Source organism: Globicephala melas, chromosome X (genome assembly GCF_963455315.2).
Source record: "Globicephala melas chromosome X, mGloMel1.2, whole genome shotgun sequence".
NCBI classification, from domain to species: domain Eukaryota; kingdom Metazoa; phylum Chordata; class Mammalia; order Artiodactyla; family Delphinidae; genus Globicephala; species Globicephala melas.
Genome location: NC_083335.1, coordinates 106,254,052 through 106,268,544, shown reverse-complemented (window position 1 = coordinate 106,268,544; position 14,493 = coordinate 106,254,052). Strand labels below are relative to the sequence as shown.

The 14,493-nt window shown below is 44.0% G+C and overlaps 1 protein-coding gene and 1 pseudogene across 1 annotated transcript in view; both read right to left on the bottom strand.

Moving 5' to 3' along the window:
• APOO (apolipoprotein O) overlaps positions 1-14,493 on the bottom strand; it is a 58,119-nt gene that overhangs the window by 30,523 nt on the left and 13,103 nt on the right. The window contains exons 2-3 of the mRNA XM_030843699.2: positions 5,030-5,137; positions 3,581-3,700 (exon numbers count right to left, since the gene is read on the bottom strand). Of these exons, the coding sequence (XP_030699559.1) occupies positions 3,581-3,700; positions 5,030-5,137 (228 nt within the window). The remainder of the gene's footprint in view (positions 1-3,580; positions 3,701-5,029; positions 5,138-14,493) is intronic.
• On the bottom strand, positions 10,254-10,882 carry LOC115845659 (peptidyl-prolyl cis-trans isomerase A-like; annotated as a pseudogene).

The window sequence follows — 14,493 nt, the reverse complement described above, 5'->3', positions numbered from 1 at the left end:
GGGTTTTTTGCGTTGTTTTTCCTTTTCTAATTTCCCCTTCACCACAAATTGCTCAGCAGAATGGCTTATTATTGCCACAGGAAGCAAACATTTCAAGTAGAGTGGTTTCAACAACCCAGCCTTTTCGTTCTTCTATTGAAATTGAGGAGGACGAAAAAAAATCAATCCCCTTGATAATTAAAGTGGATATTCTTTCCCTGTGAGATTAAATCATTCATATTAAGTCTATTTCCTGATTTGCCATGATTTTAGAGCCTATATCTGAAAACTGCCCATTTGAAGCAGGAATGACCAGCTTTAATGGGACAAAGGAGTCTATATCCAGGTTTGGAGAAACATTTACCCCAATTGAGCAAATGAAGTATTTAACATTCTCTTAACCACAACAGTAAAAAGGCTTTGTACATGAACATCAGATGATCCTAAAGAAAGCAAGGGACTACTTCAAAAAGTGTACAGTAAAGATGGGAAAAGAGATATGTGGGTATCAGAAGATATCAGAACCTGCTGTCACATGGAAAAGGATTTGTTTATTTTAATTCAGTTCAAGTCAGAGCAAGTTATCCTAATACTGTTAAATGGTCTTAAATAATAAGTGCTGAATTTGGCGGAGGACATAAAGAACATTAAAAAAACCTGAGTACTGCTTCATTAAAATCCATTATTAGTTTTTTTCTGCACATGAAAAGAGAAAAACTACAGATCAATGTCTAGACTGACTGCCCACTTCTTTTGCTAGCATAATCTGTTTACTATGAAGAAAAATTAAATCAGCTCTTGAAGAAAGGGACTAGAACTTGTAGGCCTGAAAATGGAGCCAGGAATGAGAAAAATTTTCATTCATGAAGACTTCAATCTATAGGAAAATAAAACCAGTGTAATCACACAAAAAAGCTTTTTTTACATATAACTAGTACAAATAAACATGTTGATAACTATTCTGAGGGGTTTTGTTGCACTAAGCATCATGCACAGATGAAAATGTAAAAACCAAAAAGCAACCTTGGGTTGAAAGGTAGAGATAAAGTACGTTTATAACCACAAAAAAAAAAAGAGCGAGAGAAATAACAGTAGTCATGCCTACATGATACAGAAATATTTGCAAATGTGCTGACCTTATCTTAACCACCGGCAGATGGTTTAAAAATCTTCTAGTCCATTCTCTACCTCTGCGGCTTTATTCCTGTCCTGCCCCTAGGTTCTTCAGAACCTTTTTTTTTTTATATTCCATATATATGTGTTAGCATACAGTATTTGTTTTTCTCTTTCTGACTTACTTCACTCTGTATGACAGACTCTAGGTCCATCCACTACAAATAACTCAATTTTGTTTCTTTTTATGGCTGAGTAATATTCCATTGTATATATATGCCACACCTTCTTTATCCATTCATCTGTTGATGGACACTATGTCCTGGCTATTGTAAATAGAGCTGCAATGAACACTGTGGTACATGACTCTTCTTGAATTATCGTTTTCTCAGGGTATATGGCCAGGAGTGGGATTGCTGGGATGTATGGTAGTTCTATTTTCAGTTTGGTTTTTTTGTTTTTTTTTTTTTTTTTTGCGGTACATGGGCCTCTCACTGTTGTGGCCTCTCCCGTTGTGGTGCACAGGCTCCGGATGCGCAGGCCCAGCGGCCATGGCTCACGGGCCCAGCTGCTCCGCGGCATGTGGGATCTTCCCAGACCGGGTCACGAACCTGTGTCCCCTGCATCAGCAGGCGGACTCCCAACCACTGCACCACCAGGGAAGCCCCTATTTTCAGTTTTTTAAGGAACCTCCATACTACTCTCCATAGTGGCTTGAGGACATGGGGAGAGGGAAGGGTAAGCTGGGACAAAGTGAGAGAGTGGCAATGGACATATATACACTACGAAGCGTGGAATGGATAGCTAGTGGGAAGCAGCCGCATAGCACAGGGAGATCAGCTCGGTGCTTTGTGGCCACGTAGAGGGGTGGGATAGGGAGGGTGGGAAGGAGACACAAGATGGAGGAGATATGGGGATATATGTATATGTATAGCTGATTCACTTTGTTATAAAGCAGAAACTAATACACAATTGTAAAGCAAGTATATTCCAATAAAGATGTTAAAATTAAAAAATCTTCTAGAACAAGAGAATAAAGTTTAAGTGTGTTACAACACATTATGTATAAAGTCTTTAGGTATTTCATAACTCAATAATATAGTTACGGTACTTTAGTATAATGGCCTGATTTATGCTATTTTCTTTCTAAATTGGTGAACAAAAGTTCAGCACTGGCACAGACAGTGGAAATTAAAAATTCTAAAACAAGTTCTGGATGAAAATTGAGTTTATCATCTCAAGCAAAGTAAATCTAGACCACGTCACACACATCTACATTCTTTTACTTTGTCATCAGTTTTCAAAATCAAGATCAAGTGTGGCAAATATACATATCAAAGCCCACGAAAACATTCTGTAGACTGTAAATTTTGGTTTCCAATGTTAAAAATTGCACACATGCTTTCATGAACATAATGACAAATGCCTGATTTAAAACCTGAGCAGTAAAAGTCAATCTGTATATGCAGATCTTTGGTCACTAAGGGAAACAGTTAAGTACTCAAGTATGTAATTCCACCCTGTTGTAGTTATCTACCCTCCTATTATAGCATTCAAAATCCTCTGTACCCATTCCTGTTTAAAGGGAAATCCTGGGATTTCCCTGGTGGCACACTTGTTAAGAATCTGCCTGCCAATGCAGGGGACACGGGTTTGAGCCCTGGTCCAGGAGGATCCCACATGCCGCAGGGCAACTAAGGCCGTATGCCGCAACTACTGAGCCTGCGGTCTAGAGCCCGTGAGCCACAACTATTGAGCCTGCGCGCTACAACTACTGAAGCCCGTGCGCCTAGAGCCCGTGCTCCGCAACAAGAGAAGCCACCTCAATGAGAAACCTGCGCACCACAACGAAGAGTAGCCCCGGCTCGCTGCAACTAGAGAAAGCCAGCATGCAGCAACAAAGACCCAACACAGCCAATAATAAATAAATAATTAATTAAAAAATAAAATAAAGTGGTACTGACTTGCAGAATCTCTGTGGGGAGAGAAACTTCCTAATTTTGATATAAATGTTTACATAGTTCCAGCCCCATATCCTCCCCTGGTGGACAATAATGTTTTCATAGCCGCAACCAACAAGATAGGCACCATGGGGGAATTCCCTGGCAGTCCAGTAGTTAGGACTCGGCGTTTTCACTGCCGTGGCCCATGTTCAAGTCCTGGTCGGGGAACTAAGATCCCACAAGCCAAATGGCCTGCCCAAAAAAAAAAGATAGGTACCATGGGCCTCTGCTCTCTAGTCAACGTGACACAGGCTGCCCAGTGGGAGGGAAACTCTCTCTGCAGCTATGGCGACAGCTGCCACCAGGAAGCTAGGGCTCTCTGCTCCACTCCAGAGATGGCACTGATGAACATTTTTAAGTCAGGCACTCTTAAGTTGGGGCCCCTTATTGTGCCTTTTTCTGAAAACATGCAGCCAGTACAAACTTTTTACTACTGACTCTAAACAGAAATGCATTCATTCCATTTTCAGAACAGCTCTCTGTACCTGACACCAACTTGTATATGGTTCGCAATAATGTCGGAGATGGGAGATGCTTTCTTCAAGTTGGGTCCTTGGCTCTTCCACATATTTAGACTGACCCTCAGGAACAGAGTAGAGTGAAAGCTGCAAAGATTGAAAAACAAAATAAAAAGAAATTAAGAAGTGTATACAGTAATGAAATAACAATCAATTATTAAATTTGTAATAATTCACAAACTACAGTGAATAAGGGTTATGTGCACCCTGAACCTTGCTTCAGACGATCTTTGCACCTTAATCAATAAGGACAAGGCCAAGAGAGCAGGGCTATGAGGTGTCCTAGCCTCCCCCAACCCTACTCATAGCAGATAAAGTAGTCCCCTTTTACCCATTTTATATATTAGTATTTGTTATTTCATCTTAGATTTAGTTTGGAAAAAGGATTCTATTACTATAAATGGTGGGTCGGAGGTGGGATAGGAAAAAAAAGCTTGAGGATAACTGAATAGCATATGACTTAGCTCTAGTGATCAGTCTAGTGCTAATCAAAGCAGAATAGCAGGTTTGTTCCCCACCAGAGAGGAAACATTTCACAGCCACCACTGGCTGCCTTCTTCACCCTCAAAAATGCCACTGTCCCAAGGCCTGAGAAGAAGAGAGTAAAGGGCAAAAAAACAAGCTATTTAGCTTTAGGTAAACACCATTCAAGTAACCCTGACCATAACTGAAGGTAGATCTTTATGACACTTTACTCAAAGTCAAAAGAAACCAAATATCTAAAATAATCAGTGGGAAGTATAGACAAAAAGGAATGTAAACAATGGAGAGATGATTTCCTGTTTTTTTTGTTTTTTTGTTTTTTTTTTGCTGTATGCGGGCCTCTCACTGTTGTGGCCTCTCCCGTTGCGGAGCACAGGCTCCGGATGCGCAGGCTCAGCGGCCATGGCTCACGGGCCCATTTGCTCCGCGGCATGTGGGATCTTCCCGGACCAGGGCACAAACCTGTGTCCCCTGCATCGGCAGGCGGACTCTTAACCACTGCGCCACCAGGGAAGCCCTGATTTCCTGTTTTATTTATTTAGTATTTATTAAGCATCTACTTATGAGCCTCTAATCCAGCCAAGAAGCAGGATGAACCCTGGTCTTTAATTTCTTAGGAGAGGGAAAAATGTGAATGTTTTCCTGGCTTGATAAGCAGTCTGGAAGCAGGCAGATCACTTAGAAGTGACTTGTGCTTGCAATCTACTGGGACAGAGCAGATTCCCCACTAAAAATCTAGGAAATATTCCTTAATTATGCCCTTAGCTAAGTACCATTAATTAAAGTTGAAAAAGCCATAGTCTAGCAGCTTCCCACAAGGAAGCACTATTTCCTCCTTTTAAATATCTTCTGAATTGTCCTATCTTCCTGATATTCAATTTGTATGCTTCCCATAGTAAGCAAATCACATATTCAAAATGTATCACATGTTACCTCATTAACCTTCACAGCAGCTTTGTGAGATGAGTCCTTTTTTGCTGATGCATAGACTTTGAAGGTGAGCAGGCTCAGGCTGGCCGGCCCCACAGACCTCTGAATTACCTGAAACACAGAAACAATCTTAAGCCTTCTCTCAGTTCTATAAACTGAAGGTACATAACGTGGGCACATTTGCAACCTCAGCCACTCCTGCCCTGAGAGGCTTATTGCGCGTTATGAGAAATGTATTCCCAAAGTTTTATGGAAGTCAGAAAAAAAAGAACATGTTCTCGTGGACTTAAAATTCCAGGTCACCTTTATCTTCATTTCTACTTAGCCTTTCAAGGAAAATAAAAGATACACCTCCCCTACCCTCCCCAATAACAACAGGGGAAGGAGATTTTTTTTTTTGGCTGCATTGGGTCTTCGTTGCCATGCACGGGCTTTCTCTAGTTGCAGCGAGCGGGGGCTACTCTTGGTTGTGCTGCGCGGGCTACTCATTGCAGTGGCTTCTCTTGTTGTGGAGCATGGGGTTTAGGCGCACAGGCTTCAGTAGTTGTGGCACACAGGATCAGTACTTGTGGCTCTTGGGCTCTAGAGCGCAGGCTCAGCAGTTGTGGCACACGGGCTTAGTTGCTCCGCGGCATGTGGGATCTTCCCGGACCAGGGCTTGAACCCGTGTCCCCTGCATTAGCAGGTGGATTCTTTAACCACTGCGCTACCAGGGAAGTCCGGGAAGGAGTTTTTAATGATCTCACCTAGTAATTCATTGAACAGGGTGAAGATTCTTTCGATAATTCCAATAATCAAACTTTGAGCAGCTCTCCCTTTCCATTCCCACTCAGAACCCCTCTCTCCCAGCCTCAGTTCCCAAACTCAGTCTCTTTCTGTGCCTTGCTCTCCCTGACTAGGTCACTCATGCCCATGGCTTCAACATGAAGCGTGACCCCTAGATATGCAGCTCCAGCCCAGAGCTCTCTCCTGAGTTCCCAACTCATTTATCCTATTACTTCTGGACATTTCCACTTGGATGGGACACAAGCTCCCTACACCAAGAACACCCAAAACCAACTCATCAGGATCCTGTCTGTGCCTCCAAGTCTATACTAGGCCTGATAGGTGAATGTGTGCTGTGGAATCTAGAAAGTTTTAAAAGTGACACATTTTAAAAATTAATACACAGCACTTGACCATCTTGCATCCTTACCCCAGAAATGCCTCCTCTTCCTCTATTTCTGATGCCGCCATCCAACTAGACAACCCAATCGGAAACTCTGAGGTCATCTCCACTGCCTCCCCCCACCATCCTATTGGTCATTAAGTCCTGTTAATTCTGCCTATTAAATACTTAATTCACTCTCTCCTCTTTATCTTCTCCTGTACAATCTTCCCTTGGGCCCTTGTTTCTTTCCTGGATTGTTTCAACAGCTTAATTCTAAACGTTCACCTGGCCCTCTGATGACTCAAACCACCACAATGCAAAAGAATGATCTTTCTGAACTGCAAACCCGAGTATCTTCTATCCTTATTTGAGATCCTTTGGTATTCATTACCTAGGACTTTTATGTGAGCCCAACAAGGCCCATTTATGATCTGACCCCAACCACCTTCTTAACTTCATCTGTCACTCTGCCTTTTCCCACAAAACTTGAACTCCCTATATTTCTCCCATGCTGCTTCCCAGCCTCATGGGTTCACACATGCTGGCTCCTCTGCCTAGAATGTTCCATATTTGCTTTGCCTTTCTGCACAATTGCCTAAGAGCATGGAGACTTATTGCTTTTCTTTTCTTATTTATCCATTTATTTATGTCTATCAAGTTCTCCCTCCCAAACTGGAAGCCCTTTCAGGATGGGGCTGTGTCTTACCCTGTATTCCTCATGTCTATAACTGTGCCTAACACATAAGAAATGCTCAAGAACTGTTTAATGCCTGCATGAATGGACAGAGAGAGGCAAAAAATAAATGACTGGTTGACTTGTTCTAACTACTTAGGCATGATTTGGCATCACAGAAATCATATTCCTGAGATCTGCAGTGCCCGTAATGTGAAAGACTTCGCTACTCTGTAATACTCACAAAACATATAATGCTAGATAAAACCTAAAAAGGTCTGTTGAAATGTATGCCTTGGGCTTCCCTGGTGGCACAGTGGTTAAGAATCCACCTGCTAATGCAGGGCACATGGGTTCAAGCCCTGGTCCGGGAAGATCCCACGTGCCACGGAGCAACAAAGCCCGTGCGCCACAACTACTGAGCCTGAGCTCTAGAGCCCGCGATCCACAACTACTAAGCCCAGGCACCACAACTACTGAAGCCCGCACACCTAGAGCCCGTGCTCCGCGACAAGAGAAGCCACTGCAGTGAGAAGCCCGCGCACTGCAATGAGGAGTAACCCCCACTCGCCTCAACTAAAGAAAGCCCGCACGCAACAACGAAGACCCAACGCAGCCAAAAAAAATGAATAAAATAAAAAATTTTTTTTAAATGTATGCCTGAAGTCGCACACAAAAACAGAAATACCCATATTTCAGAAGCAAATAAAGAGCTAGAAGCTATTTTTAAAAGGAGTGGTTATTACTTAAACTGGTTTAAAAATAACACACCCTAAAGCATTAAGTGGAATACTTAAAAGATATTTATTTCCAGGCAATATTGCCACGAACTTTTTTTGCCTCCAGGATAAAGGTTAGTGAGCCACTGCTGACAGTCAGTGTGGTCCCTCCCTACTTCCCAGGAGAGGGCCTATGAGGCTGCTGGTATCTACAGGTGCCAACTCACTGCTCTCTGCCTTCTGGGTTTGTCCACAACCTCCTGACAACACTGCTTAAACTGGGGACTTTCCACTGAGCCAGCTGGCAGGCACCGCCCCAACTTTGTTTCAGATTCCCTTTCTTACTGTCAATAGCTGGTGCCCCACCCCTTTTCCCACTTCCTCATCCAAGCATTTTGGGTTCATGTTGTCCCCTTTTTCATCCTCATTTGATATAATGCCTTGTGTTGACCTTTTAAATTCTTTTCTTTTTTTAATACATTTACTTATTTTTGGCTGCGTTGGGTCTTTGTTGCTGCATGCAAGAGCTCTTTGGTTGTGGCGAGCGGGGGCTACTCTTCGTTGCGGTGCGCAGCTTTCTCATTGCAGTAGCTTCTCTTGTTGCGGAGCATGGGCTCTATGTGTATGAGCTTCAGCAGTTGTGGCTCGTGGGCTCCAGAGTGCAGGCTCAGTAGGTGTGATGCACAGGCTTAGCTGCTCACTGCATGTGGGATCTTCCCGGACCAGGGATTGAACCCGTGTCCCCTGCACTGGCAGGCGCATTCCTAACCACTGCGCCACCAGGGTAGTCCCCAGATACCTTTTTGAGTTAGTGTTTTTGTTTCCTTTTGATATATTCCTGGAAGTGGAATTGCTGGATCATATGGTAGGTCTATTTTTAATTTTTTTTGAAGAACCTCCATACTGTTTTCCATGGTAGCCGCACCAATTTACAATTCTATCAGCAGCGCACAAGGGTTCCCTTTTCTCCATATCCATGCCAGCATTCATCTTGTCTTTTCTTTTTTAACATATATATTTATCTACTTATTTTATTATTTATTTTTGGCTGTGTCGGGTCTCAGCTGCAGCATGCAGGATCTTCGTTGCGGTGCACAGGCTCTTTGTTGCGGGTCGTGGGCTTCTCTCTAGTTGTGGCATGCAGGTTTTCTCTCTCTAGTTGTGGCTCTCAGGCTCCAGAGTGTGTGGGCTCCGTAGTTTGCAGCATGCATGCACAGTAGTTGCGGCGCGTGGGCTCAGTTGCCCCACAGCATGAGGGATCTTAGTTCCCTGACCAGGGATCGAACCCACGTCTCCACATTGGAAGGCAGATTCTTAACCACTGGACCACCAGGGAAGTCCCTCATCTCTTGTCTTTTTGATGATGGCCATTATAACAGAGGTGAGGTGGTATGTCACGGTGGTTTTTCTTTTTAAAGAAGGTGTTGCGGGTAGGAGTTTATTAATTTATTTATTTTTGCTGTGTTGCGTCTTTGTTTCTGTGAGAGGGCTTTCTCTAGTTGTGGCAAGCGGGGGCCACTCTTCATCGCAGTGCGCAGGTCTCTCTCACTATGGCGGCCTCTCTTGTTGCAGAGCACAGGCTCCAGACGCGCAGGCTCAGCTGTTGTTGCTCACGGGCCCAGTTGCTCCGCGCCATGTGGGATCCTCCCAGACCAGGGCTCGAACCCGTGTCCCCTGCATTAGCAGGCAGATTCTCAACCACTGCGCCACCAGGGAAGCCCCATGGTGGTTTTAATTTGCATTTTCCAAAAGACTTGTGATGTTGAGCATCTTTTCATGTACCTTCTGGCCTTTTGTATATCTTATTTGGAGAAATGTCTACTCAGGTCCTTTGCCCATTTTTTAATTGGGTTATTTTTTGTTTGTTTTTTGCTATTGAGTTGTATGTGTTCTTTATATACTTTACATATTAACCCCTTATCAGATATATGGTGTGCAAATATTTTTTTCCTGTTCTGTAGGTTGTCTTTTCGCTTTGTTGATGGTTTCTTTTGCTGTGCAGAGGTTTTTCAGTTTGATGTAGTCTCACCTGTTTATTTTTTATTTTGCTGCTTGTACTTTAGGTGTCATTAATTTCTACTTTATTTTTCCCTCTTGTCCATTTTTCTAGTTTTAATATTATGCTAAGACTGCCCTTTTATTGCCCAAGTTGTTTTCTTCATCTCCCTCTTCTCCTGTTAGTCACTCCCATTCCACAGCAAGAATTGTGGCCACAAGGGAGGTAGCACTCAAGAAAGGTCCCTCTTGCAGTTGCCCTTTCCGTTTCCTGCAAGCCCTCAACAAACAAAGCAAACAAAAACCAAACATAAAACAAACCTCATCCCCAGAGACTTGGGAGATCCAGAGATTAACACTCCCCAGGGCCACAATTCTCTCTGCAGAGGTATGCTTCAGGGTTTATCAATCTCAGCACTGTTGACATTTTGAGCTGGATCATCCTTTGTTGGGAGGCTGTCCTGTGCACTGTAGGAGGCTTAGCAGCATCCCTGGCCTCTACCCACTAGATGCCACTGCCAACCACTCCCAGCCATAAGTCAAAAATGTGTCTAGACATTGTCAAAAGTCTCCTGTGGGGAAAAAAAAAAAAAGTCTCCTGTGGGGCATCCTCCCGCCTTGAGAAGCACCAATTTACATGAATAATTATTATTTTCTGATATCTCTCACCATCTAGATTTTTTTTTAAGATAAAACACAAGTCAAATTTATTGTTAGATTTGTCCACAGTCAGCAGTGGTGATCTTCTTGCTGGTCTTGCCATTCCTGAACCCAAAGCGCTCCATGGCTTCCACAATATTCATGCCCTCTTCCACCTTGCCAAAGACCACATGCTTGCCATCCAACCACTCAGTCTTGGCAGTGCAAATGAAAAACTGGGAACCGTTTGTGTTGGGGCCAGCATTTGCCATGGACAAGATGCCAGGACCCGTATGCTTCAGGAGGAAATTCGCATCAGCAAATTTCTCCCCATAGATGGACTTGCCACCAGTGCCATTATGGCATGTGAAGTCACCACCCTGGCACAGAAATCCCAGAATTATTCTGTGAAAGCAGGAACCTTTATAACCAAAGCCTTTCTCCCCAGTGCTCAGAGCATGAAAGTTTTCTGCTGTCTTTGAACTTTGTCTGCAAACAGCTCCAATCTATTAACATAGCTTTATGGATTGGATGAGCAGTCACTTCTTGGTTTCCAGGCCCCTTACCTCGAAGGAGACACGGCCCAAGGGCTCACAATCGATGGCAATGTCAAAGAACACGGTAGGGGGCTTCCCTGGTGGCGCAGTGGTTGAGAGTCCGCCTGCCGATGCAGGGGACATGGGTTTGTGCCCCGGTCCGGGAAGATCCCACATGCCGTGGAACGGCTGGGCCCGTGAGCCATGGCCGCTGAGCCTGCGCGTCCGGAGCCTGTGCTCTGCAACGGGAGACGCCACAGCAGTGAGAGGCCCATGTACCGCAAAAAAAAAAAAAAAAAGAACACGGTAGGGCCGACCATGGTTGGGCTGCGTGGGAGGTTCTGGGGTTACGGCGTCTGCAAATCAGCCACCATCTAGATTTTAAGATCTGTGGCCTTAAACCTAATACACAGTGATAGAAATCAGAATAGTCGATGCCTGGGAGGTGAAGTTTGCATGGGGTAGACTTACTAAGAAGGGGGCACAAGGGAACTTTCTGCAGTGACAGAAATGATCTATATCTTCATTGGGTGTGAGTTACAGAAGGTGTATACACTTGTCAAAACTCAAATTGTTGCACGATCTGTCCAACGTACAATCTGTGCATCTCACTGTATGTAAATTACATGTCAAAAAAAATCCACACACACCTAAACCATGTTAAGTTTATGCCAAAATATGGGTGGGAACTGCAGGTCAAGGGTCATTCTTAGGAAGGAGTCAGCCATACACCTGACCATGGTAAGGATCTAGGTGGTACTGACCTGTGCAATGGAAACTCACAGGAAGAGCCTGGGTAAAAGATCCACAGGCAGACAAGCCTGACACTGATGCACTATTCAGCATCTTGGGTGGTTCACTTTCTTTTTTGGCATCAAAGAGGCTCTTCATAGTGAGAGACTACCCCATCCTGCCTTGACCAGATGTTATCACAAACGGGGATTTCTCAATGCCGAGTCCCTACTGGGTGGCTATCATAATTTGTTACAGCTCATATTGATTATACAGGCTAACCCATTCAGTATCAGAATTTAAGAAGGAAAGTCTGTTAAAATGGGCAGAGATCACCCCAGGAAAGTGTGATGGCAATAAAGGGGGCAAAGAATCTTCTTCTTCAACCTTTTGTCTACCCAAGGAAGAAAAAGAACATGAATCTGGAAGTTAGATCTCCTGAAGAAAGATTTAACCAACTGGGTCATAATCACTAAAGCTCTAGCTTTATCACCTTTTCTCCCACGGGTACTCCTGTTGGGTTGCCTTGTGAGACACGAACACAAAGGCTTTCTCTCTCCATGAGGGGTCCTGACCCATTATGGTACAACCAGAATGAAAATACCTCCTGGGAAGTGAGATCTCCCCTGGACCTCTTCTGATGAGGGGCTGGAACCTCTAGACTGTGTGTACCCATGGCCTGAGCACTCACTGTCCCAAGTGACAGTCCTTGAGAATCCTTGTTTGCCAGGCTCACTCTCCACCCAGGGCAGATGGCTTGGCTCAGAAGCTGGGTACACATGCACCTTCCAAGAGCTGATTAAACATTCTCTACTATGGATTAGATGAGTTTGGCTTGCTAGATCAAAGTCAAGCCCACTCTGTTAAGAGCTGTACGTTCAATGAGTGCTAAGCTACAGCTACAGACTAACTAGATCCAAAGGCTGCATTGCTTTACATCCAGCCTATCCTCTGGAGTGTGCCCTTCAGTCACTAGATGCCCCTCCTGGAATTCAGCTAGGTGAGGGTCTTAAATTAAGGACCCAACGTATTGGCTTGTTTGAGGTTTTAAATATAGCTGTAAGAGACCCACAGTCATAGGGGAAACAGGTGAGTTGGTGACCCTGAGCTTTGCAAACCTCAGAGGGAGTGTCACCGAGTTCCCTGGCTCATGTGGTTAAAACACTCTTTCTTTCTGTCTGATTATATTCCCCAGCAAGATATCTTATATACTCTGCCTATCAAGGTATATTCTCCATCTTAGACCTTTGGACTCTCTTTGCTCTCAACTTTTGTTGAGTCCTCAGAGCGCTTAACTGTCAACGGAAACTGAGCACCAGGACTGGCAGTTGGTTGGATGGGGCCCTAACAAGAAGTGTTGTAAAGGAGTAGGTCACCACTGTCTAAAAGGCTTTTGCTTCTTACTCTCTCCACTGGAGCTCATCAAGGACTGATGAGAACAAAACAAATCTGGCTAGGAAAGCAGGGTTATGTATGATATAACAATTGGAAGCAGTCAACTAGAATTTTATTTCAAAAACAAATATTTATTACATACCTATTCCACATCAGGTACCATGCTAAACAGGACACAACACTTAAGCAGACATAGTCCCTACCCTTACAGAGTTTCTAGGAAGCTTATGAGTTTACTCAAAAAAAACTCAGGTTACAATTATTTATGTATTTATTTATTTATTTGCGGTACGCGGGCCTCTCACTGCTGTGGCCTCTCCCGTTGTGGAGCACGGGCTCTGGACGTGCAGGCTCAGTGGCCATGGCTCACGGGGCCAGCCGCTCCGCGGCATGTGGGATCTTCCCGGACCGGGGCACGAACCCGTGTCTCCTGCATCGGCAGGCGGACTCTCAACCACTGCGCCATCAGGGAAGCCCCAGGTTACAACTTTAAAAAAAAAAATGTTTTTTAAGACTGAGGCATAAGATTGAGTTTAGCCTTCAGCTCTAGCAGCAAGGGCAGATTCTTGTACACAGTTAACTAAGATATGAATCGGGTGAGGTTACACTCAGATCATCATGGGTACCCAGAAGACTAAACTATCCTTGTTTTGCAAAAGAAGTGTACTGCTCAGAACTCTAGTTCCAGGACCACTTCCTGATTGTGTCCCAGTAAAACTGCTTCAAGGACAAATAAAACTCTCAAACTGAATAAGCCACCCTCAGAATTATTCAAGGATGCTCAGGAATGGTGGGGCTCAAAGCCCTGACAATTTGCTTTCTCTATCAACTTTATGGAAAACCCAGTATGTAGTCTCTCTCATTATTAAGAAGGGTATGCTTTTGGGCTTCCCTGGTGGCACAGTGGTTAAGAATCCGCCTGCCAATGCAGGGGACACGGGTTCAAGCCCTGGCCCGGGAAGATCCCACATGCCACGGAGCAACTAAGCCCGTGTGCCACAACTACTGAGCCTGCGCTCTAGAGCCCGTGAGTCACAAATACTGAAGCCCGCGTGCCTAGAGTCTGTGCTCCATAACGAGAAGCCACTGCAATGAGGAGCCCGCGCACTGCAAGGAAGAGTAGCCCCCGCTCGCCACAACTAGAGAAAGCCCGTGTGCAGCAACAACAACCCAACACAGCCAAAAATAAATAAACAAAAAAGGGTACACTTTTATTCTCCCACAATTACAGATCTATTATTTTATTAGACCTTCCACTAAAAATATATACCAGTTTCCTAACACATTTTAAATCAACTATAATTCAGTAAAATAAATTTAAAATATATACATACATACACCAGTTTCCTTTTTGATAAAACGTAAGCTTCACTTTCCAGGACTGTGTAACATAAAAAGTTTCAGAATCACCTGGGGAGTTTTTTAGAATCACAGATTCCATTGCCTTCCCCCAGAGTATCTGACTCAGTAAACCTAAGAGAGTCCCAAGAATCTATTCCCATAATCAGCCAAGTTTAGAAAACCACTATTCTAAAAGCAGATGCTTGGGGAACAGTTATTCAACTTAAGTTTGTATAAACACTCAATCGTACTTACTTTTAAAAACATTTGAAAGAATGAAATGAAAA